This window comes from Bemisia tabaci, chromosome 2 (genome assembly GCF_918797505.1).
Source record: "Bemisia tabaci chromosome 2, PGI_BMITA_v3".
Lineage (NCBI taxonomy): Eukaryota > Metazoa > Arthropoda > Insecta > Hemiptera > Aleyrodidae > Bemisia > Bemisia tabaci.
In genome coordinates this window covers 36,360,509-36,386,719 of record NC_092794.1, presented here as the reverse complement: position 1 = coordinate 36,386,719, position 26,211 = coordinate 36,360,509, and the positions used below count along the sequence as shown (strand labels likewise).

General features: G+C 38.7%; 1 protein-coding gene across 12 annotated transcripts in view; it reads right to left on the bottom strand.

Annotated features, from left to right (window-relative positions):
- The window catches only part of LOC109043408 (kelch-like protein 5), a 221,482-nt gene that overhangs the window by 160,061 nt on the left and 35,210 nt on the right, over positions 1 to 26,211 (bottom strand). For 5 of the 12 annotated variants that reach the window (XM_072297234.1, XM_072297235.1, XM_072297233.1 and 2 more), the window contains one exon: positions 20,087 to 20,164. In XM_072297234.1, coding sequence (XP_072153335.1) covers positions 20,087 to 20,139 — 53 coding nt within the window. In that variant the 5' untranslated portion in view covers positions 20,140 to 20,164. Of the gene's footprint in view, positions 1 to 20,086; positions 20,165 to 20,552; positions 21,030 to 23,468; positions 23,759 to 26,211 lie in introns of those variants that run through there. The other 7 variants (XM_072297231.1, XM_072297232.1, XR_011899325.1 and 4 more) reach the window with 6 other exon arrangements.

Below are 26,211 nucleotides of genomic sequence, written 5' to 3'. Positions count from 1 at the left end.
CTGAAATAAATACATACATACATACATACATATATATATATGACAGAAAATGAATGACATATATATTCCTGATCTACGACTCGAGATCGGTGCTCTTTACATGGTCCCAGGTCTAGGTCCCACCATGAGGGAGAACGCAATAGTGTATCTTTCCTTCAGAAAATACATTAAAAACGCAAAGAGGTTTAGTTTCCTAATTCGACCAATTTCAGCGGGATGGACAACTTTAACTCAGGAAATACTTGGAATTTTTTGGATCAAGTAGGAAAGTTTTCTTATTACAGTTCTTAGGGATTGCTCACTACTCAATTTCACTGAAATGAAAAATATTTACTTCAAGAATAAGTTGGGGCCTTCCTCTTCTTCTTTTTTGACGTGCTGTAGAAATCGCGACCATAGTTCAAGGGAGAGTTTTCTATCTCCCTCTCTCCCACGTTTTCGGTCTCTCTCTCTGCGTTCTGAATTCGAGCCAAGAGTGAGCCTCCTGTTTACTCGTTGGCACGATTAGTCCACCGCATCTTTCTGTATTACGTTTTTTTAGCCCGACCAAAATCGGCATGGGTCGAAAGATAGCTCCTTGTAGGGGTTAGTATCTCTCGGTCTCCACGCCTGTCTTCACTTGGGTTATAACTCACTCTGCCTTATGTCACAGCCCTTAGCTTGGTCAACATCTGGTGAAACAACTTTCACAGCCTTCCGTCATGCTCGGAAACAAATCCCTCCAGGTAAAGTAACGCTTTTCATGAAATGTATGCTCACTATCCTTACTTGCCGAGTCTTGTGTTATTCTTGATCCTTGTTCTCCCACTTATATATTTATTTTTGCTCCTTATTGGCGTTTCGTGAAGTAGTTCTATCTTTATGCATGACATGACAATTTTTCGATATTTTAAATGTTTGGAAATCCTTAAGAGAATATCGCACTTAGATAAGTTCTGGGTTCATTGTTCCTGATGTTAAGATATTCGTGTTGCTGATGGAATTTCATTATTTTGTACCTCTCTAATACGAGAATGTGAAAGAATAAATAAAGTTGCTCTTGAATTTTGTTTTACTATTTATTTATTTATTTATTTATTTTTTTTTTTTGCTGTTGCAAAAAGAGCCATTGGTCTGGCCGGAATTGAATTCTTACACATCTCATTCATCAACTAAAACAGTACTCAGGCCACAGAATCCGTTAGGTTTCGAGGGAAATTTTGAGCAAGTATCCGCATTGATGCAGAATAGATAGAAGGAGGAGAAAAAAAAGCTGTGTTACAATACTGTAAGGAGCATTGATGTATTAACTATGTCTTTTAGTACGGTGGCTTAGCGCCAAAAAAGGGCCAAATGCTGCAAATCGTGATTCAGTTTTGCCACTTTGGGAGATCAAACTAGATGATATTTTAAGCGTTTTGAGTCGAAGAGGCATTTCCAAAATGGTGGCAGAGCCAAGATGGCGGCCATTCAAAATGGCGGCCGGCGCGTACTTTGAGCCGCTCTAGATCGAGATCCACTGAACCGATTTAAATTTTCTTTTTTTTGTTTGATAGATAATTGAAAGGTTAATATAACAAAATCACAAAATTTTTGATTTCGACAATATACAGGGTGTTTTTTTCATAAAAACCGGGTTTCGCGTGTGGAAAAAAATCTTCTAATTCGCATAACTTCCAAAATCGTAATATTAAGGTCACTTTAAATACTCACCATGTAAAAGAGCGTCTTTCAAGCTTTCCAACGATATATTACATGATGCGTCTATGATTTAAAGTTTCCGCGCCACTGCGATCCGCGCGGCGGCGGCACAGCGCGGGCCTGTATAAATTAGTCCACGGGCCTATGTTGAAAAGAAGCCTCCCGTGGAAAAGTAAATGTAGTAAGTATGGAAAATGGCCTGACCTCTTCTTTTCGATGTGTAGAAAAATAATTTTGATGTTGTCAAGCTCAATTTTGCGTCCAACCCCTCCAATTCAACATGGCGGCCAAAATGGGGGCTCGGGGGTTGAAAATGTTGGAATTTGTTTTTGATGTCGTGTATGGGGTCTATCGCTATGTAATTTTGGTCGTAGAATCCGAATTTGAGGTCCAAAATTGTCTCCGGCTCAAAGGGATGCCCAAAATCCAATATGGCCGCCAAAATTTCCACGATAGGGTCAAATCTCCGAGAGTTGCGTAAAAGTGCCGAGTAGGGTATCTTTCCTAGGGTTTTTTGGGTCGTAGATTTCACTGATGAGGTCAGAATTTTACTACAGGTTTACTGAAGCCCAAAAATGTCAATATGGCGGCCAAATGGCTGCCGTTGCGGGGTGAAATATTTTGTTGAGGCTCGTATCGTCGAGTGAGGTGTCCCTGCATGGGTTTTTCGGGTCGTAAATTCCACAAATGAGGTCCAAATACCCAAACAGGCCCATAAAAGTTCTCTAAGAACCAAAGTGGTGGCCAACATGGCTGCCGCTCAGATAGTGAGAACGGTAGAGAAGTTACCTTTCATACAATGATGAATTTTCGTGTATGTTTTGTACTCCGCTGATTCCGGATGTAGTCCAGAATGTCAAGAAAATAAGTGAAGTGGATATGTATACCACGTAATATGCAATGCTCATGAGATTTTGCAACCCACACTTCCTTTTGGAGAAAATGTACGACTTACTGATACTCAGAAAATTTTGCAGTCATGGACACGGCAAAAAAATAAAATATTCGGGGAAAATCCCGGGACTCAGCATCAGTTCACTGATTGCAGGAATGCTACACGTCTCTTGACAATTTCATACACTGTGTATTTTGAATGAAATTTTTGCAAATTCATCACACGGAACAAAATCTTCGATGTTTATGGGTATATGTTACGGTCCATGGGTACGACAAATCTTCTCTTTTGCACAACGCAAATGTTATTTTTCCGTTTTGTGCTTAAAAAGAGGGTTAACATGTTTCGGTGCACATGATAGGGTGGACACCTATTTTGTACTTTATTGGCTGCTTAAACCAGTTTTGGTTTACCTATGTTCTCTAACATTAAGAATGCTGCAGGAGTCGAAATGTCCAACAACTGCGTTTTAGGGGGAGGAGGATACACTTTTGGAAAAAATCTCCCCTCGAAGTGTTAGGTATACCAATACTGCGCACAGGGGTTGGCTGATGGTGGACTTTTTTGTAGTGATTTATCTTAAACCTCAGCTTATTTTTAAAATTGTGGTAAGAATCCTGCTCTCCAAAGTTGGAATACCCTTTCGTCCGCTGAACTCCCAAGGGTGACCGAGGGGGCTTTGAGATGACGAAAGCTGCACTCCTCGGGTCAGCTCGTCTCTATTTGTCCTCGTGGTCCTGGACTGTGTCCGGCCTAAAATAACCCAAGCAGAAAAAATTCTGACACGTGAGGTTTAGGACATCCTGTACATTTGACTGTCAAAGCCGGAGATGGTATCCATTTTCTCCTATCATGCTGCAATTTTCTAGAAAATCTTCATTCGATATGGAAAAGAGGATATCTTTACCCTAGTATAAATTGGCTTTAGAATTAGAATCTATGTCCCAAATACCATAGACCTATAGCCGGCTATGAGATTTATTATAGCATCTATTGACCGCTATACGCAGTTTCTTGCAGTATTTGATAGACGATGGCGATAAAGTTATTGTTAGGCAATAAACTGTTTAGCACGGCTGTTTGATTTCCTTCGCTTTCTAAAACCAGCTACCTATACGAATTCTATCGCTTTTTGTAACCGGATGTAAGAATATCTATGGAACTTTGAACACCGGGATCCTATTGAGAATTTCAGCAGGTTATCCGGGCTCAGCCCTAAGATTCCTCCTAGAGTAACTATATGAGATCCTTGCCTCATACTCAGCAATACGTCTATGTAATTAAGGAGCTTTCCGGAAAAAGGGCACATATAGCAAAAAATGGCCTTTGAAAAAAATGCATTCGAAGTTTCCATCATTATAATTATGGCCACTGACTGTGACTTACGTTCGAGAGTCCAAGCTGCGATGTAAGTTATCATCAGTGACCGGAAAGTAATGATGGATACTTATGATGCATTTTTCTCATACGCAATTTTTTGCAATGTGCCCTTTTTCCGGAAAGCTTCTCAATTGTTAAGTCCACGTTTCTGCTGTTAAGTAGGATGACGCGTGCAGAAAATGAACACTACCTGCATGCGAAATTGCTAAAAATCGTAAACTAGAATTAATTTTCATTGTGTTCAGTAATTTGTTCGTGCCCAACACTGAGGCTGAATTTAATTTTTACATCCCCACAAAATAATTGTAATAAATTTCGGTCATATAGATTTAACAGCACCATGAATGCGTGAGGTGTTTTTAAAGGACAGTGTTGAAGTAAATTAGGTAGACTCAGTGAGATATTCTAATCAATTAAAAGTACACATGATTTGTCCTACCGGACATGTACAAAATATTCACCCTACTTTTCAGATGGAAAACGAACGAATAAGGTTTGTATTCAGAATAGTGTATTTTGTCCTTTCATCGAGAAAAGTATCTTCTTAAGAAAAATCAGGAAATACGCTCTTGAGCATGTCCTAGATGTAATACAGTCCACTACCGCTACCACTCCGATGTACTAGAGGACTGCATCCGGAATCAGCGGAGTACAAAACATACACGAAAATTCATCATTGTATGAAAGGTAACTTCTCTACCGTTCTCACTATCTGAGCGGCAGCCATGTTGGCCACCACTTTGGTTCTTAGAGAACTTTTATGGGCCTGTTTGGGTATTTGGACCTCATTTGTGGAATTTACGACCCGAAAAACCCATGCAGGGACACCTCACTCGACGATACGAGCCTCAACAAAATATTTCACCCCGCAACGGCAGCCATTTGGCCGCCATATTGACATTTTTGGGCTTCAGTAAACCTGTAGTAAAATTCTGACCTCATCAGTGAAATCTACGACCCAAAAAACCCTAGGAAAGATACCCTACTCGGCACTTTTACGCAACTCTCGGAGATTTGACCCTATCGTGGAAATTTTGGCGGCCATATTGGATTTTGGGCATCCCTTTGAGCCGGAGACAATTTTGGACCTCAAATTCGGATTCTACGACCAAAATTACATAGCGATAGACCCCATACACGACATCAAAAACAAATTCCAACATTTTCAACCCCCGAGCCCCCATTTTGGCCGCCATGTTGAATTGGAGGGGTTGGACGCAAAATTGAGCTTGACAACATCAAAATTATTTTTCTACACATCGAAAGGAAGAGGTCAGGCCATTTTCCATACTTACTACATTTACTTTTCCACGGGAGGCTTCTTTTCAACATAGGCCCGTGGACTAATTTATACAGGCCCGCGCTGTGCCGCCGCCGCGCGGATCGCAGTGGCGCGGAAACTTTAAATCATAGACGCATCATGTAATATATCGTTGGAAAGCTTGAAAGACGCTCTTTTACATGGTGAGTATTTAAAGTGACCTTAATAATACGATTTTGGAAGTTAGGCGAATTAGAAGATTTTTTTCCACACGCGAAACCCGGTTTTTATGAAAAAAACACCCTGTATATTGTCGAAATCAAAAATTTTGTGATTTTGTTATATTAACCTTTTAATTATCTATCAAACAAAAAAAAGAAAATTTAAATCGGTTCAGTGGATCTCGATCTAGAGCGGCTCAAAGTACGCGCCCGGACGCCATTTTAAATGGCCGCCATCTTGGATCTGCCACCATTTTGAAAATGCCTCTTCGACTCAAAACTCTTAAAATATCATCTAGTTTGACCTCCCAAAGTGGCAAAACTGAATCACGATTTGCAGCGTACTTGCCATAAGCCACCGTACTATTTACGTAAATATGTCTTTTTATCACCTAAGCTGCCAACAATAGCATAATTGCCAGAGGGAGCCCCCAACTCCTGATTTTATACCCCACCAAACATCTCATTACCTTTTTTGTCCTTAATCAGCCATCAGTGCTAATTCAAGGTTGAAATATGTAAATTTATTTATCTATGCCATCGATAAAAGCATGGTTGGTTGCCAGACGAGGCACGACACTCCTAATTTTGTGAGTCACAAAGCACCCCATTATTCCATCTTCCTTCCTTATTTGGCGCAACTAGAAAGAGGCATGGTTGATGGACCTAGCAGGAAACGTACTTTCATTGTTCACCTCTATACTACACATAATTGCACTTGTTTTGCACTATCATTGCACTTGTTTTGCACTATCTGACAAAAGATGGTCTATTATCCTCATTACCTCCCTACTCCCACCACGGGCATATATTTCCATACTAATGCTCCTAACATGGATTTAGTCATCCTCCTTCCATCCTTGTCATCCTTATTGAGACAAATTTTTTGACCGTTTTTTGTTAATCGTGTTTTTTCCTCATGATGAGTCTTTCTATTATTTTTTTTTTTTTTAATACCTGCCAACGTTCACGGCATCATTTTGGAAAAAAAAAAAAAAAAATTGTCACAATTATTCATGATGGCGACTGAAACAGGCAGAAGATGGGGAGAGAGGGACTCCCAGTTATTTCTGAATTAGGAGGGTCCTACGATCACTGCATTAAAATTGGTTTTTTTAACCAAGGATACAAGGGATCTACTTGCCATTTTTACCACTGATACCGAAAAGCACCATAATTCCAAATACAATATTAGCAGCAATAACCATCTATTAGCCGCTGGGTGCTTTTTTCCAACATAGGCATCAACAAGACTCATCTGAAAAATATAGATTCCAGGGGTGCAAAACCCTCCCAACTTCTTAACTCGCTTGGCTGCGTGAATGGAAGAATTGTCAGATTTTTCCCAGATTTTGTGACCTTAGCGTTGTAGCACTAGAAAATTCAATTATTTTTGAGAGGATCAGGTTTTTTTTCGTCCAAAAAGGAACTGATCGTGAATTTGGTGAAAAATAGGAGCAGATCAATTATTTTGAGACTGGAGAACTTGGAACTCTTTGCAGTTACTTCAGGTTAATCAGTGCGGTTGCTCAATTCAAAAATACATCATTATCCGCGGTGTCCGGCTACAGCGTAATTTTGGTCTTAAAATGACCGTAGGATCCACCCGATTCAGAAACATCTAGGAGTCCCTCTCTTCAGCCCCGTCTTCTCCCCATTTTGGTCGCCATGATGAAAATTGGTGATAAAAATTGGTTGCCAGGTTGTTCAGGTGCGCCAATCACGTAAACCCCAAAGACATGGATACACTTGAAGGTAATTTCACCGCGAGAGACGAATTTGGTTTGCGGCTCATCAGCGCCCTGCAAAGCTGGTTACCTGGCGCTGTGATTTCACGCTGTCAGGCCGATCGAGTTATTTAGGGATCGCTCAGGACGTTACTCATTTTTGTAGTTCTATGGAGCTCCATTGGAGAGCCATTTTCAGGATCCTCAAATCACTAGCACGAACTTTAATTAATTAGTCAAGGTACAGTTGGCTTGAAATAAAAGCTAAAAATTAAATCATAAAAAAGGAGACCATTAGAACATCATTACATCACATTAACCAGGTTCTCGATCGGCCTCTAAGCGTGATTTCATAGCGCCGGGTACCTAGCTTGGCGGTCCGCCTAAAAGTCGCATTAACTCAAACTCGTCTGCAGCGGTAAAATTACCGTCAATTATATCCAAATTCTTTGGGTTCACATGATAAGTGTACCTGAACAACGATGAAGTATTTCTACAGTGCTGTAGAGGGGTCGCATTTTCACATTGCATCGGCCCTTGTGGCCCTTTGGAAAGCCCTTTTCGAGTCCCGGAGATTAGACACATGAACTTGAATTCGTCTGCCGGTTTGAAACTAGCTTCACGAGTGTCCATACTATGTGCATGTACAAGATAAAGGTAGTAAAACAACGCGAAGCCTTCATGTACAACCGTGTAAACTCGGATTTGTCCGTCCAGGCACGAATATAGCATCATGCATATTTCTAAACTACAGACTTCATAGGAAACAGCTGCTGGGCAAGAGTTACTTCTTTTTTATAGGACCATAAAGTGGCTCTTCCGTGCGTTTTCGAATAAGCTTTTTTTCCCTTCTTCGTACAGCGCAGCAACCAAAAACACTACTTTAGGAGTCGGATAACACCCCATCCGTTATGAGGGAGGTCAGAACTGTAGAAATAAAAAAGGGATAGAGGGAAACAAAAGTATATTCAGACAAAGTGTACAGAAAAAAAAATCACCATGACAACCAATTTTTTGATTATTCTCTACAAGAACTACATTTAGCGAAGTTTGAAGCGTGCTGAAGTAGTGGCACCGAAAACGTAGACTCTTTTTAGACTCTTTACTCTAGACTCGTTCAAAAACAGTAACATTCCAGTTTTTTTAACTTCGGAGTGGGAAAATTGGGGGGAAGGGGGGTCGGGAGGGGGGATTTGCCTTTTTTTTATGTTTTTTTTTTTCTAACATGGAATGATCTTCCACCAATAAACTGGAGGCTTCGAAAAGGCTCATCATGTAACTGTTGATGATTGCTTTTCAAACATGATCGGTCGAACAATCTTTGAAGGTTACCGGTGTAATTCAGACACATCAAAGATGAGATGTTGAGATTTCTCACGAATTGTGTGCAAATCAGGCCGAGAAACAAAAAGAATTAGTGCCAGTTTGGGAGCTCCAATTTTTATAAGAAGGGCTTTTAGGCTGATTCCAGTTAAGACCATCCATTTTATCTGACTGCCAGAATTGTGAAAATTTTAAGCTCCAGAAAATAAGATCCGAGACCATAAGTATAGTTACCAATATACGTGTTTATCTTATGACCCTAATTAAAAAACTATCTATCTACAGAGGGAGAAAATGGAGAGATACTTTGATAAATAGAGGTAAGTTTTCTTTTGGATGAGCTAAAATGACTTCTAGCCCAAGCATCAAAATGGAATGGTATCAATAAAGATTTCATGGGGAAAGGTATCACTAGGGATTTCATGTGTACATACATTTTCAATATTGTTTCCATGTTAAAAATATGGAATGGAATCCATATGACAGGGGTGCAGAAAGTGCTCGATCGGCCGTTCGGGGAGCAAATGTGAAGTAAAGGTACCCCAAAAGAAGTCGACACTTGGCCAAAAGTGTTTTCTAACCAAATGGAACACTTTTTTAACCAGAAAACTTGACTTTTCCAGGATAGACTTTTTTTTGGGACACCCTAATGTGAAGGCACCTGAGAAGGGGTAAAATAATGTAACGGCACCTGGAAAAACGGAAAAAATGTGGAGGCAGAAGGCATAAACCAGCTAAGTGCACAGTTTTCTTCTAGAAGAAAATAGTTAAACGCGCTCTTTTATAAAAAGAGCTTACGTTACTCTTAGATTTATTTATTTGTTTGTTTCTGCACAAAAAGGCTAATACAAGTATGTCAAGGTATACATTAATATTTAAATACAACGCTACGTTAGGCTAGGTTGCTGTACCTGCAAGCGCCTAAGTTTTAAGTGGACAGCAATGTGAAAGCAACCTCAAAAAATGTGAGGACAAAGAACTTTCTGCACCCCAGCCATAAGAAAATATCTATACTGAGCTCATATAGACTCATACACGTGAATTTCTAATACAGAAGTCTTTGGTACAGAGTCCATACAAATTCCAAATCGAGGACACTTGATGTATCCATATAGAATTCGCACGTATGGATTTGATAAGGATATATCCATATGTATGGAATGTAGCCTAACCATATGTATAGATTCCTTAGAGATGTATCCATATTTTTTATTTATTAATTTTTTTTTAAAGAGTTTATTTATTGTGACCTTCCTAGGAAGAAATTTATACAATTATCTTAATGTATGTACATAAGGGTATATAAAAGTAATAACTGGATAATTACTTATTTCTATAATGATTATGGTCAAACTTGTGACTTAATTTTAAGATTAATAAGGACTCATACGGATTAGGTGGATGAAATGAGTAAAATTCAAATGTAGTGAGTATTATTAACTCTTAATAGTCAGAATCAGCGTTGGTGACAAGCTCCCATGGCTTCTTCCTTTTGAGTCTTCTAATTTCCTTGATATTATTTAGAAGTTCAATTGCAGTTTCGTTTGGATGACAATGTAGCCTGTCCTCGTATCTTTGCAAAATTTTTTGAATATATTTATGAATAGATTCTATCCCTAAGTCTCTATGTATGTCCTTATTAGTCTCATACCTTTGGGCTCCACACAATTTCCTTAATATTTTAGACTGCATTGATTGGAATGATTTTAAACTACTTTTGGGGGACAGCCCCAAATTTGGCAACCATAAGCCTAAGTGGGTCTTATAATTTGCTTGTATAATAATAACTTATTATCTAATGATAGGGAGGACTTTTTACCAAGTAGCCAGTTTAGTCTATACACATTAAAATTACATTCCTTCTTTTTGAGTTTGATATGGTGTTTCCACTTAAGTTTAGTGTCTAGCGTAATTCCTAATTTAGCTACATTGCTTAAAGGTATTGGAGTGTTGCAGAGTTTTAGTGTTATTTTCCTAATTTTTTTATTGGTAAAAATAATGAAAATGGTCTTTTCACAATTCATATTGATGTCTTTTCTATCTTTCCATGTTTCATTTTCTTTGAGGTTTTCCTCAAGAGTTCTCACCGCAGTAAATTGATTTCGGTGAGATGAGAGGTAGGTAGTGTCATCGGCAAACTTTCCTGGGATAGATCTTTTTTTAGCAAGAGGTATGTCTGAAGTAAAATGAGGGTAGAATAGGGGGCCGAGTACCGATCCTTGCGGCACTCCTGCTAGGATGTTTCTGTGACTCCAATAGTCCTCTCCAACCGTTACTTTAAAAGTATGATCTTCAAGATACGATTTCAATACTTTGGTATGGCAAGCAGGTAAGAGTTGAGACAGCATTTTGATAAGTATTTCAGGAGAAACTATCAAAAGCTTGGGCTACATCTAAAAATACTGCAGCACAATATTCTCCTTTTTCTAAAGCATTTTCAATAAAATTAGTTATCCGATGAACTTGTTCTGTTGTTGAGTGTTTTTGTCTAAATCCATATTGGTGAGGTGGAAGCAATTTTTTTTTTATTAATAACTTTAAGTAGTCTGGAAATATACATTCTTTCAAACAATTTAGAAATGGAAGATAACAAAGAAATAGGTCTGTATGATGCAGGCTTGGTCGCATTTTTGCCTTTTATAAGAAAAAGAATAATTAATGCCTCTTTAAACTGTTCAGGGACTTTTTGAAAATAAAGTATTGCATTGAAAATTTCTTTTATTTCATACATTGCTTTCTCAGGTAATTTTTTTAGAATTGTGCCGGTGATTAGTCAGCACCGGGAGCTTTCTTTGTTTTGCATTTTAAAATGAGCTTTTAGATTTCATTAAATGTGCATTGCGGTATTTCGGTATCTGTTTTGATAAAATCTTCATCCGCTAAATTTATTGTGATATCAGCTTTAGTAGCTGACAGCTGTGAATTATGTTTAAAAACGCTAGCCAGATGATCTGCAAAAAGTTCGGCTTTGTCTTTAACAGATCTTGCCCACTTGCCAACCTTTTTCTTAAGTGGGGATGCATAAATGGCTGGTCTCTTAAGGTATTTGTGGCCTTCCAGAGAGAATACTCAGGTCTTGCGTTAAGGGTCTTAATATATTTTTCTAGTCTTTCATTTTTAATTTTCCATAGTCCTTTGTTAACTTGCTTTGTTAAAAAATTGAATTTTGACTTGTTGATAGGATCTCTAGTTCTATTCCAGACTCTTCTAGCTTTCCTTTTTTTTTTTTTTACTAGATTAAGGATAAAAGGAGGCGATCTAAGGCTAGTTACATAGTTTTTAAGGGGTGGAGGGGTGGCTAGTTTAGCCGCGTCCAGTATTATTTTAATTAACAAATAAATTTCGTATTCTATGTCTTTAATGCCATTAATAGAAGAGTTGACATATAAATGTATGCGTTCGTTAATGTAATCTTGAAATCCGCACCAGTCCGTTCCTTTATTGTGTAGTCTCTCTGGAGGAGGGGTGAAATAGGTTTACAAGATAATTGAAATAGAACAGGTACATGATCTGAGGAAAGCTTATCATGTAGAATAGTTGTGAAAATTTTACTTCTATTGATCCCTTCCATAATTCCGAAGTCTATTTCATCGGGATTTTTGTTCTTACCTACATTGTTTTCCAATTAAGCAAATATTTCTTGACTCAACTAATGAACAACATGAGCAGAAATTAATATAAATGAACAGTAAAATAAAATCGAACATAATTCGGTGTTGCCAAGCTTAAACAAAATACTCGAATTTTCGCTGGTTTTTCGATATTTGTCCTATATTCTTTGTTCACTTCTTATTTTTAATTATTTAAATGTATCTCTCGTGCAAAATAATACACTTTTGTAGAATATTTTAATGTCAACTTAGATATATACTAATTACTAGGGTATTTAGTTCAGAGAGGAAAAATTCATGAAATAGTGAGTTTTATTGAATCGTGCCAATAAACAACATATTGAAACAATCATGGAAAACTTTCTGCTAAAAAGTAATGAATAAAATGTACTCCTCAGACTGACTTCATTAAAACAAAACAAGACACATTGCAATATTGTCAAAATTACGTACAATCATCGAATTTTGGCGGTATTTGACCATTATTATTCATCGTCCTATATTCAGTATACAATTTTATTTTATAATTCTGAGAAAGTGGAGTTTAATAGAAAAAAGTAACAATACCAAAGTGAAGAAGACGCCCAGGAAAGGGCAATAAAGGGCTTAAAAAGGAACAAGGGCGCTCCAAATTACTGAAGACCTGTGAGAGGACAAGGAACTATGGCGGTTAGGCCTCGCGGGGCGCGAGAGACCGCTGTTAAAGCGGCTATTATCCATACATGTAAAAATACAATAGTTTGTCGTTTCACTCTGTGTAAATCAGATTTTCCTAAGAAATGTTCATTTAGTCGGAAAACAAGAAACTTAGGACAAAAAGCGCCAATTTTGGTGTCTTTTTTTCAGTTTGCTGCTTGTCGCGCGTTTAATTTTGCCGTGAGCAGAAAGAATTCGACTCAGCTTGTAGAAAGTTTAACGAGTTTTAACTGTGGAAATAACCAATTTTGTCGTCTGATCAACTCCTGGCAAGTCACTGGCCATAATTCGCCAAAAAGGCCTTTCTTAAGCCATTTTTGCGAAATTTGGCAACATCTTGATGACAATTTTTTTATGAAATGGTCAAATTCGGATTCAGCGCCAAAAATTATATAAGAAACCATGGAATTAATGCTACCCGGTGTTTTTGGAGGCTAAAATTTCTATCTGCCCGGACTCAAAAAGCGTCGTCGCTCCATAAAGCTGTTTACAAAAATAATGATATCTCGCGAACCAAAAGTTTCCCAGCGAGCTATAATATATCGATGGATGCGAAATCGAACGAACTATCGATTAGACAACTTTTCATTCAAAGAGCGACGCCAAAAACGACCATTTTTTGGCACAATTTGGGCCAGAAGGGATTTTTCTGAAACCGGGCCCAAACGATACCTTATGATACCCTAAAACTCTGGTTAAAATTTTAGCTTGAGTATACGCACGGTTTTTGAGAAATGAGGGGGCAAAGTTGCCAAATCGCCATCATTCTGGACAGCATTTCTACAGCAAAAAGACGGGAAAAATGGACGAAAAAGCTACGCTTTTGATGGGTTTCGGCTGTAAATGTTCTTATTGGGCCCCGAAGCATTTAACTGTGTTCAGTTTTGAAATTTTTGATCGCACAGTGGTCCAAAGTGGGTAGAAATCGTCGACAAATCATGATTCTTTGTCAAATTTTTAAAAATGGAAATAAAATTGTCGGTCTGCTGCAGTTTTCATGGCTAACAATGTTCTTATCGGACCTCAATGCATGAAATTCTGTTCAGCTTCACAAATTTACATCGCACGGTGGTCAAAAACGAGGGAATTAGTGGGAAAATTAAGATCCTCTGTGAAACTATTTAAAAATGAAGTGAAACTGTTGGTCCCCAGTAGAGTTTAGATCCCGGAAAAATTCTTTAAATTACTTTTTGGACTGTTTAAATCATTTTTAATTTTTTCTCTCCATTTTTCCTTCTTTTTTTTTAAATTTCTGAAAGTTCCCATATTTTATTGAGATAATGCTACAAAGTCTATTCTATAACAACGTTCTATAGACAATACGGTCTGACATGCAGTAATAATTAAGAAAATTAAATACATGAATTTTTCCGGGATCTGATCCGGAAACTGTTGGTCCGCAGTAGAGTTTAGATCCCGGAAAAATTCATGTATTTAATTTTCTTAATTATTACTGCATGTCAGACCGTATTGTCTATAGAACGTTGTTATAGAATAGACTTTGTAGCATTATCTCAATTAAAATATGGGAACTTTCAGAAATTTAAAAAAAAAAGAAGGAAAAATGGAGAGAAAAAATTAAAAATGATTTAAACAGTCCAAAAAATAATTTAAAGAATTTTTCCGGGATCTAAACTCTACTGGGGACCAACAGTTTCACTTCATATTTAAATAGTTTCACAGAGGATCTTAATTTTCCCACTAATTCCCTCGTTTTTGACCACCGTGCGATGTAAATTTGTGAAGCTGAACAGAATTTCATGCATTGAGGTCCGATAAGAACATTGTTAGCCATGAAAACTGCAGCAGACCGACAATTTTATTTCCATTTTTAAAAATTTGACAAAGAATCATGATTTGTCGACGATTTCTCCCCACTTTGGACCACTGTGCGATCAAAATTTTTAAAACTGAACACAGTTAAATGCTTGGGGGCCCAATAAGAACATTTACAGCCGAAACCCATCAAAGGTGTAACTTTTTCGTCCATTTTTCCCGTCTTTTTGCTGTAGAAATGCTGTCCAAAATGATGGCGATTTGGCAACTTTGCCCCCTCATTTCTCAAAAACCGTGCATATACTCAAGCTAAAATTTTAACCAGAGTTTTAGGGTATCATAAGGTATCGTTTGGGCCCGGTTTCAGAAAAATCCCTTCTGGCCCAAATTGTGCCATTCTTGGCGTCGCTCTTTGAAGATAGCTTTTTTGGGTCTAACTTTTGAACGAATAGAGCTAGGAAAATGAAACTTAGGGAATGTTCCTATCTCAAAAGGGACCATCTTTTGGGGGGTTCAAAATTTTGGTCCCCCCCCCCCCCAACTTCTTTTCTTCAAATGGCAACTCCTATCTTGTGAAACCTCATTGGAAAGAGCATAAAAAACTAAGAATTTTGGAGCTAACCGCAGATCAATATCTTAATTTTTGATTGAGTTATGATAAGTCAAAGGTCAAATTTGACCTATTTTCAAAAAATCATAACTCCGGTTCAAATTATCGTAATGAAAAAATAAAACGGGAAAATTTATCAAATTGTAAGCACTTTTAAGTAAAAATCACAGAAATTACTTCAAACTAATTTTAAGGGGGGTTTCGGACCCCTAAATACGTCGATTCAAAGGTCATTCAATTTTCCCGTGAAATAAGCCAATTTCTCCTAGATTTGCCTCCACATTATCTCAGTAAGGTCAAAATCAGTTCAACAGTACGTTGGCAAGTCCCCAAATTTACGGGAAAAGTTAAAAAAGAAAAAGAAATTTAAGGTGGTTATATTTGACTATTTAAATTTCGTTTTTTTTTTAACTTTCCCAAAATTTGGGGACTTGCCAACTTACTGTTGAACTGATTTTGACCTTACTGAGATACTGTGGAGGCAAATCTAGAAGAAATTGGCTTATTTCACGGGAAAATTGAATGACCTTTGAATTGACGTATTTGGGGGTCCGAAACCCCCCTTAAAATTAGTTTGAAGTAATTTCTGTGATTTTTACTTAAAAGTGCTTACAATTTGGTAAATTTTCCCGTTTTATTTTTTTCATTATGATAATTTGAACCGGAGTTATGATTTTTTGAAAATAGGTCAAATTTGACCTTTGACCTATCATAACTCGGTCAAAAATTAAGATATTGATCTGCGGTTTGCGCCAAAATTCTTGGTTTTTTATGCTCTTTCGAATGAGGTATCCCAAGATAGGGGTTGCTATTTGAAAAAAAAAGTTGGGGTCCGCAGCCCCTCCCCACGGGGGGCCCGAAAATTTTTGGGGGCCCCAAAAGTAGCTAACATTGATCGATGAACATCCCCAAAGTTTCGTTTCAAAATATCACTTAGGTAAAATTTTAGAGGGGGTGGAAGGGACTTTTGGGACACCCTGTACGTATGGATGCAATCATGTATAAATCGGTCAAATTTCATTATTCTGACGGTAACTTTGCCGCGAACATTGGAGAAACATACAGAAATGAGGTCGATCAGCCGGAGTTGAGTAAATGGTACGCTATTTCCAAAATGGTAGTTAATAACATAGGTGAAGGGGCGGCGGAACTAGGGTATTGACGTTTCTGTATTTCCAACTTAATTGTGGGCGTACCTGCCAAATTTTACGCTTCTGGCTACAAAACAGCCATGACAATCTGACAAACCTCGGAGGAACAGGGCGATTAGCTTTTTCCAAGATGGCGGTCAAGTTCGGCGGTAAAATGGCTGACCAAACTTGGGTCTCGAACTTTCAACACACTCATGGATATTCCCGCCAAAATCCACGCGTCCAGCTGCAAAACAGCCGCGCAAATCTGAGAAACCGCGGAGGAGCACGACTGGGCTGTTAATTTCCCAAATGGCGGCTATTAGCCAGGACAAAGATGGCCGACTGAACTTGGGTCTCGATAGATTTTTGTTCTCAACATGTTTATGCATATTCCTGCCAAATTTCATTTATCTCATTGCAACCCAGCCGCGAAAATCTGTTAAACCGCAGAGAAACGGCGCTAAACCGGTAATTTTCAAAATGGTGGCCAATAACAAGGGTAAAATGACCGACTGGACTTAAATGTCAATTTATCCTCATTCTAGACACACTCAAATATAAACCTGCCAAAGTTCATGTTCATGGGTGAGTTAAAACGCCTGAAAAATGAGATAATGAGTCAGTTAAGCTCGGGAGGGATTTGCCTGCAAATAATCGGATCATACAGTTTTCCGTACGAGAAGAACGATGCGCATGTTAAAATTTCACGAAAAATTGTCTCCGCGGATATATAACGCTTCCTTTTTAGGGGTCCTCGAAAACGTGTTTAAACCGACCGCCGTGAATCTCCGCATCTCCGCGTCATAAACGGGAAGATGGCGGCGACGAAACCAACCTGTTTACTACCGCCACGCCGCCGTTGTTGAAATCACGATTTCTCGTTCGAGATTAAGTAAGTTCTGTGTGAATGTTTCATATCCTACATACACCTGTATCGAATTCTGATTGAAAAGCTTAGAGAATTAAGAACAATGGATATGAATCTCTAACGAAGTAACCGACATAACCTCCAATTGACCAACAAAAACATACCGCCAACGCGTCGCCGCCGTGTATTCTTCCACTACGCATTCCGCTGCCATATTGATCGTGACGTGTACATGTGGAACCTACGAGCGCGCAGTTCAAACGCCGTTTAAGGCCACCCTGATTTTTGGCACTTCCGAATAAACTTTTCTCCCGTTCGCAGTCATCAAGAAAAATTTAGGAAAAAAAATGTAAGCTTCGGTCACTTACTACTTTCGAATGACACAATTAAAAAAAAATGACTTAGGTAACTGACTCATAATGGAAATCAGCTCATGGCGGCCATCTTGGTAAATGGCGGCCAAAATACGGGGAACCATGGGAGATCCAGCTTGGGTCCCGACGGATTTTCATTCTAGGTACCTTAAACTATATTTTCACCAAATTTCACGCTGGTAGCCTTGTTTGATATATTTTTCCCCTAAGCGACCCCACTATTAAATTTAGCGTCTGTACCACTAAGATTTGCTTGATTATCACAAAGAAGGCTGATCTTGTTTGTGTCACCTTACTCCGGTGTGTTTTTCACTGGAATTTCTTCCATTGCTGCCACACCGAGCAGGCCGCACACTATTAATCACTTAATTAAGTCATTCTTTCGTCACTATTGGCAACATTGGATCAAACTTAGCATCTAATTTTAGATGGGTTATCTGGGAGATTAAATTGGAGCGCTGAGCTGAGAGATGACCTCACGGCTTGACTTATCAGACAGAACTGATGTATCCATATGAAATCCATACATAAGGAGTCCGTGACAGTGCTATCCTTCCACAAAGGATGGCATCTTCGTGGAAGGATCTCCATAGAGATGCAATATGGATCCCTAGGGTGCGTCAAAAAAAATGAAAGTCTGAAATGTTCCGCTCCCCAGGCGGCAATCGATGACGTTTGGTAAAAAAACATGTTTGCCAAAATTTGGGCCGATTTCAATCATTTTAAATGGTGCCAAAGGTCAATTTTGTGATGAAATTATGATATTTTGGTTTAGACCTCGATTTCGTACAAAAAACTCGAGTTTACGCTGAAATCGTGCGTTTACGAGAAAAATGTCAAAGAACTCGACTTGTAGAGGATGAAATTTTACACTAGGAGGACGTCTTTGTAACCGATAAAAATCAAATTGATCTAGAAAAACTCAACTCGGTATTTATTTTTTTGGTCCTCAGAATTTCCGAGGTCTTACTAAGTAGAGGTTTAAAAGACTCATTTTTCACGAAAATAAGTCGAAAGAGGGTATAAATGAACTGTAGGCAAGTGTTGAGGATGCAAATGTCATCAGAACTTCCTCAGTTTCAAAAAAAGTTCCAACTATTTTGCACAATCCTCCAAAAAGTGTACGACTCGAGAAGCAGGATCGTGCTATAATAGTAGGGGGAAAGTGCGGGTTGACCGGGAAAAATTGCGTAACAAGCTTTCCCTATGTAATCGTCATCAGTAGGTCCCCCTGAACAACTTCCTAAAAGTTAAAAATGGCCTGACCCCGGAATATCCCTCAAAAAAGTTAAAATTGAAAATGGCGGCCGTAATAAGAGGGTCCAGGAAATCGGTATTTTAAAATGCTCATCCTGTCTCATCATGTGAGGTATCATTTCCTATGTAATTTTGGTCGTAGATTTCATAAATAAATTTCGCAAGGCCCTCCGGTCAAAGGGGGCGCTCCAAATCAAAGATGGCGGCCAAATGTGAAAGGCAGGAGGTTGCATTTTTTTAAATATTCACCGAAGGAACAAGGAAAGTGAAGTGTCTTTATTTTCATGTATTTATGGCCAAGAAACTTAAATTTGATGTTATAAATGTATTTAATAAAGGAAATTAAAGGAAACAAACGACTACCGAGAGAAACGTAAGCTCAGAAGAGGCCTTGCGGAATTCATTTATGAAATCTACGACCAAAATTACATAGGAAATGCTACCTCACATGATGAGACAGAATGAGCATTTTAAAATACCGATTTCCCGGACCCTCTTATTACGGCCGCCATTTTCAATTTTAACTTTTTTGAGGGATATTCCGGGGTCGGGCCATTTTTAACTTTTAGGAAGTTGTTCAGGGGGACCTACTGATGACGATTACATAGGGAAAGTTTGTTACGCAATTTTTCCCGGTCAACCCGCACTTTCCCCCTACTATTATAGCACGATCCTGCTTCTCGAGTCGTACACTTTTTGGAGGATTGTGCAAAATAGTTGGAACTTTTTTTGAAACTGAGGAAGTTCTGATGACATTTGCATCCTCAACACTTGCCTACAGTTCATTTATACCCTCTTTCGACTTATTTTCGTGAAAAATGAGTCTTTTAAACCTCTACTTAGTAAGACCTCGGAAATTCTGAGGACCAAAAAAATAAATACCGAGTTGAGTTTTTCTAGATCAATTTGATTTTTATCGGTTACAAAGACGTCCTCCTAGTGTAAAATTTCATCCTCTACAAGTCGAGTTCTTTGACATTTTTCTCGTAAACGCACGATTTCAGCGTAAACTCGAGTTTTTTGTACGAAATCGAGGTCTAAACCAAAATATCATAATTTCATCACAAAATTGACCTTTGGCACCATTTAAAATGATTGAAATTGGCCCAAATTTTGGCAAACATGTTTTTTTACCAAACGTCATCGATTGCCGCCTGGGGAGCGGAACATTTCAGACTTTCATTTTTTTTGACGCACCCTAATGGATCCCATTCCATTGCGACACTTGGGCATATGATAAATACTAGGATATAAAAGTTTGAATTTCCACTTACATTCCACTCTCTTCACTACTGCTTCCAACTGACTCTTGACTTGGACTCAACATGGCTAAGAACGGTAGGCTCTGATATCTGCAAAAAAGGGAGCCATGAGTGAAAAATTTGACTTGGATACTTAGTAAACTCGATCCTATCTGATAAAGAGGACAAGTTTCATAAAATCGGTGCAATTAGCCGACTTCAGCGATTTGGAGAATCAATTAGGTACATGTTTGAAATGGGGCTTGTCTAGCAGCTTCGACAGCTGTTTAAAAGCTCATGGAGAGTGTTAAAATTTTCAAGAGTTATTTCTTAACTCCTTCAAGAGTATTATCTCATAATTTGCATGTTTGTTAAAATGTCTTTATTCCTACTAATACAACATTTCATTGAGATATAAAATTTCATTAACGATGGAATGATTAACCACAAAAAATGCAGTGGCCCCCAAAATTAATGGACTTGTCGAAACTTCACAAACCAGGTAATCCACTAAGGCCTATAGTCAGTTGTATCGACTCCTCTTTCTATAAGATGTCGAAGTTATTGAGTAATACATTGTCCAAAGTGGTTGGAAAGACAAAAGTCTTTCATCCGGGATTCCTTCCATTTTCGTAATTTCATTGAACACCAAAGATTTCAAGAGAATTAAATGTTGGCTTCCTTGGATGCTATATCATTTTACACGAATATCCCGCTCGAATTAATCAAAACGGTCATGGAGGAATATTGAGACAAGATCAAGCACTATACTAAATTGCCAAGAATTGCCCATCGTATCAGGGGTGCAGAATTTTCCAAGCTTCCACATTCTCACGTGCGTGGTCGCCGGCTTTCATACAGTACAACTGAGTCGCAATGTACTGGAGCGCCGATGAAGCCACTTTTGGAGGCTGTTTTGTCCACTACTCCGGAGACTAGTGTGCGGCGACTAGCGATGACGCATGCGCTGAGACTCGCACCATGGATGAATACTACGCATACGTAGTGTATATATTTATTTATCCATGCTCGCGCTCAGCGCTCCCCACTCCCGACTCGGCTCCGCTGCAGCAGAACATCTCTGTCAGGTCCACACACATTAGCTACGTTTATGCGAGACGCGAAACCGAGGTTTCACGAAACCCGAGTTTGTAATGCAAGTTTTCGCCGTCGGGTTTATGCGGGCGCTGTAACCCGACTTTCGCGGGAAATCAAACTTTCCAATTCTGGCGCTGTTTATGCGCTATTTATGCGCATATTTTCGATTGAACTTGAATTTCATGCGTTGGCGCCATTTTCACAAGCTATACTTCATTTTTTCACTATGAATTGATTCAATAAAATTATTATTACTCTTTTATCCCGTGTATGTTCCACAATTTTTCCGCAATATATAAGCGGAGGCTTCATCTTCACTAAAAAAGCCTTTACTGACTTTCTGAGCAACAGTTGGAAAAATGACAGTGGATTTTTAATAATTTTACGTTCATATTTAAAAATTGAATGAATACCTAAGTAATCTCAACAACCCTTCAAATCATGCTCGAGCTTATATTCTGAGTTCAGAAAAGTTGCCATAGGTAATTTTAGTGATGTTAAAAATAATTGTGGCAGGCGCAGAAATTCATCATGTTGTTTATTGAGCTTCTAATGATCTTACAATAGGTAGATATAGGCATTGAAAAAGTAGGAGTGCTAATCCAGTAAAGCACCGCACCTTCACTCCATGCTGTCGTAAAGATTGTATGTCTGCCATTATTGTAGTGAAACAAATAACTAATCGGGAATACTTATGGGAATCGCTCCTTCAAAATATGATCAAAATAAGCGAATATTGATAGGTCAACAATGTATCGCTGAAGCAGAAGCGTCTAAATCCTCTTGAGGCAACGGACAGTGACAATCTTAACAAACTGATGACGCTTCACAAATTTTACATTTCCTCATTCCCAGAGACACGCGCTGAAATCCTGTTTCTCACCTCTCTTTCCGACTGCTCTCCGAGTCCATGAGCAAGACAGGAAGAAAATAGGCAAGCTACCTACTACTGTTTGCCTACCTATGTGTTTTTTTTCTTAAACTTGATTTTCAAAGGTGACTCATGTAAGAGCAACTGACAAACAAGATTTCAGAACCTGCCATTGCATTTCACTAACCTAAGACACAAACCCAACCTTACCATTGATATTCTTTCGCTTACACTGTATATTATTCTCCCATTGAGATTCGATATGAACTCAATTCAAAAATGCTTTTGAATTTAATTATTCGGGTAGATTGGAATATGGAGCTTTCAGTCTATCTGTAAAGCGCATTTTTTTTTTTTTTTGTAAAGTTCTCCGCAGATGATGAACTGGTAGGTAAGGCTATTACTCAATTGTAGCCTGTAAAGCTCTTTGCTTGCTTTGCTTCTGTAAGTCATAAAATGTTGATTAGAGTTGCAAGAATAATCTGAAAAAGCAGTAATAAGCCTGGATTCCATCTGACACTAAACACCTTCACTAGAAAATAACGTCCTACGTTTAGCTAAATAAGGATAAGTAAGCCACATATAAGTGAAGGAATCACGTAAAAGTGCTTAAGCAACAATTATAGTAAAATGATGATTGTAAAAAATGTTGAATAATGGCAAAATTAAAGCTAAATCGTGGGATAAGCACCAGTTGTTTACGAACGTTATGATAATAAATCCGCCATATTGCCGATCGCGCACCTGAAAATCGCATTTGAAGTCGAATTTCAACTAATTTCAACCTCCGGTTCGTTTATGCGGAGTGCGATAACCTAGTCTTTAGTGTAAAATAAGGTTTCAAACACAAATTTCGGAAACCTACATTTCGTTAGTTCCGTATCGTTTATGCCGTGAAAAATTCGTGGATTCTCCATCAGGATAATGCGAGGGCGCACACATCCATTTTTACCCGTGAATTTTTGGAAAGCAAAGGTACTAGATTTCTAAGACATCCGCCATGCAGCCCAGATCTTGCTCCCTACGATTTCTGGCTGTTCCCTCCTCTTAAGAAGGAGCTACGAGGTCAAAGATTCAGGACCAAGGAAGAAATCAAGACGGCTGTCCAAAAAACCTTCAAAAAATTCCTCAGGAAGAATTTGAGAAGACTATGCTCGTGAAATGGAAGGAAAGGATACAAAAGTGTATAAACAACAACGGAAAATACTTTGGGAAGCAACCTGATAATCTAGTGGAGTCTGACGATAGGGGATAGAATACATTTTCGTTAAAAACCCGTAGGCAGCGCGCGTACGCCCCTTACATATAGTGTCATAACTTGTGGAATTTTTCTTCAAATAGTTGATCTTGGTCCCAATCAATAGAAGAGGATTAGATCTCTCAAATGAGACCAAGATCAAGTTGCTAGGTGGCTTAGTTTTGAAATGGCAGCATCAGTCTACTTACTTTTGGGACACCCTTTGTATATCAAATAAAACCTGCGTTTCACGATGCACGTGTGAATGGAGACGTTGCATAAATGAGGAATTTGCGATTTGACTGTTAATTCTTACGTAAAAGTTCGCGAGAAACACTATGGTGCCACTGATTTGCTCTGAAATCAACTTCCAAGCTCAAAAAAAGCTCTCAAGTTGAGGCCAAAATGGAGGGGATGTCCCTCGAAACCCTTAGAGTCCACCTCTACATCAAGACAAACTCTCCATGCAACGCTAGGCAGCAAATACATTAGCAGGGTTGCCGTGTCTTCAGTTGTGGTGTCCCCAAATAAAGTGGCAGCCCTGTCAATAGCTATGTTTATGCGAGCCTCTTAACCTAACTTCAATCGAAACCTGAGTTTGAAACCAAGGTTCAAATCACGGCATAAACGATACGGAACTAACGAAATGTAGGTTTCCGAAATTTGTGTTTGCAACCTTATTTTACACTAAAGACTAGGTTTTCGCACTCCGCATAAACGAACCGGAGGTTGAAATTAGTTGAAATTCGACTTCAAATGCGATTTTCAGGTGCGCGATCGGCAATATGGCGGATTTATTATCATAACGTTCGTAAACAACTGGTGCTTATCCCACGATTTAGCTTTAATTTTGCCATTATTCAACATTTTTTACAATCATAATTTTACTATAATTGTTGCTTAAGCACTTTTACGTGATTCCTTCAGTTATATGTGGCTTACTTATCCTTATTTAGCTAAACGTAGGACGTTATTTTCTAGTGAAGGTGTTTAGTGTCAGATGGAATCCAGGCTTATTACTGCTTTTTCAGATTATTCTTGCAACTCTAATCAACATTTTATGACTACAGAAGCAAAGCAAGCAAAGAGCTTTACAGGCTACAATTGAGTAATAGCCTTACCCACCAGTTCATCATCTGCGGAGAACTTTTTTACTGCATCCGCACGATTTGCCTAGGATTTCAAGATAAGGCACCCTGCTTCCCTTTAAGTAGTGCACCGAATTTTTTCATTTCAATCTACCGATTAAATCTGAAATCTGATCCAATCAGAGCTGTGTAGCTCTTGAATTTGTGTGTTATCCATGTATCTATTTCCTGGTTGTCCTACTGAAAGTGTGAGACCAACCACAACCGTGACCTGCTGACTTATTTCTTTGATCCAATCTCTTGTAAATGATGACTCAAATTCTGCGGCCATCATTTATTGAAACTAGTTCAAAGTTATTGCTCCAAAGTATCGTCACTCTTCTCATACTGATGCAGAAGGAAGGAGATTCTTCGGTGAGTGCTCTGTGATCCAAGATTTTCAATTTGAGATAAGAATAAGGTTTTTATTGAGGCGTGTAACAATTTTTGGTCGTTGAACCACTTGTCATAATTGAGCTTTTGCGTTAGAGATGCATCAACTGTGGAAAGTGGCTCTGCCTGTGCAAAAATATCTTGTGACAGCAGTGAATGTCAGTAAATGTGCTTTACAGATAGACTGAGAGCTCCAGATTCCAATCTACCTGAATGATTAAATTCAGAAGGATTTTTGAATTGAGTTCATATCGAATCTCGGTGGGAGAATAATATACAGTGTAAGCGAAAGAATATCAATGGTAAGGTTGGGTTGGTGTCTTAGGTTAGTGAAATGCAATGGCAGGTTCTGAAATCTTGTTTTTCAGTTGCTCTTTACATGAGTCACCTTTGAAAATCAAGTTTAAGAAAAACACACATACGTAGGCAAACAGTGGTAGGTAGTTTGCCTATTTTCTTCCTGTCTTGCTCATGGACTCGGAGAGCAGTCGGAAAGAGGGGTGAGAAACAGGATTTCAGCGCGTGTCTCTGGGAATGTGGAAATTCAAAATTTGTGAAGCGTCACCAGTTTGTTGAGATTGTCACCGTCCGTTGCCTCAAGAGGATTTAGACGCTTCTGCTTCAGCGATACATTGTTGACCTATCAATATCTGCTTATTTTGATCATATCTTGCAGGAGGAATTCCCATAAGTATATCCCGATTCTTTATTTGTTTCACTACAATAATAGCAGACATACAATCTTTACGACAGCATGGAGTGAAGGTGCGGTGTTTTACTGGATTAGCACTCCTACACTTTCAATGCCTATATCTACCTATTGTAAGATCATTAGAAGCTCAATAAACAATATTAGTCCAGGCGCCTGGTAGCTAAAAATGAGGCTACCTGGAATTTTGGGTACACAGCGATTTTTTTGGCTTATTTTCTGTTTTTTGGGTCGCTGAATCCGAATCTGAAGTTTCCGCACGCGTATCGGGTGAGCATTTTCCGCTATTTTGAAAAAATGGCCTATAAAGGCCTTTTTTTGCGGTTTGTTGATAAAGCGGCTACGGATGAGGAGAAGTCCCGGATTTAGCTAATGTTTTGAATAGCTGACAAAATTTGGAAGAAAATAGTATATAAATATGCTAGGTTTGCTCAAAAATTGAGGAATCTCGGATCTCGGAACTTTGGAACGCTTCGGTCCTTAGCTGACCGCGGCGAGCCGGATCACGCGTTAACGGGTGCCCCGCGAAAACGTGAATGGGCGCGATGTTCACGATGCTGTATCTTCCTCAATTTTTAAGCAAACGTAACATATGTATACACCATTTTCTTCCAAATTATGTCAGCTATTCAAAACATTAGCTAAATCCGGGACTTTTTCTCATCCGTAGCCGCTATATCAAAGAAACCGCAAAAAAAGGCCTTTTTAGGCCATTTTTTCAAG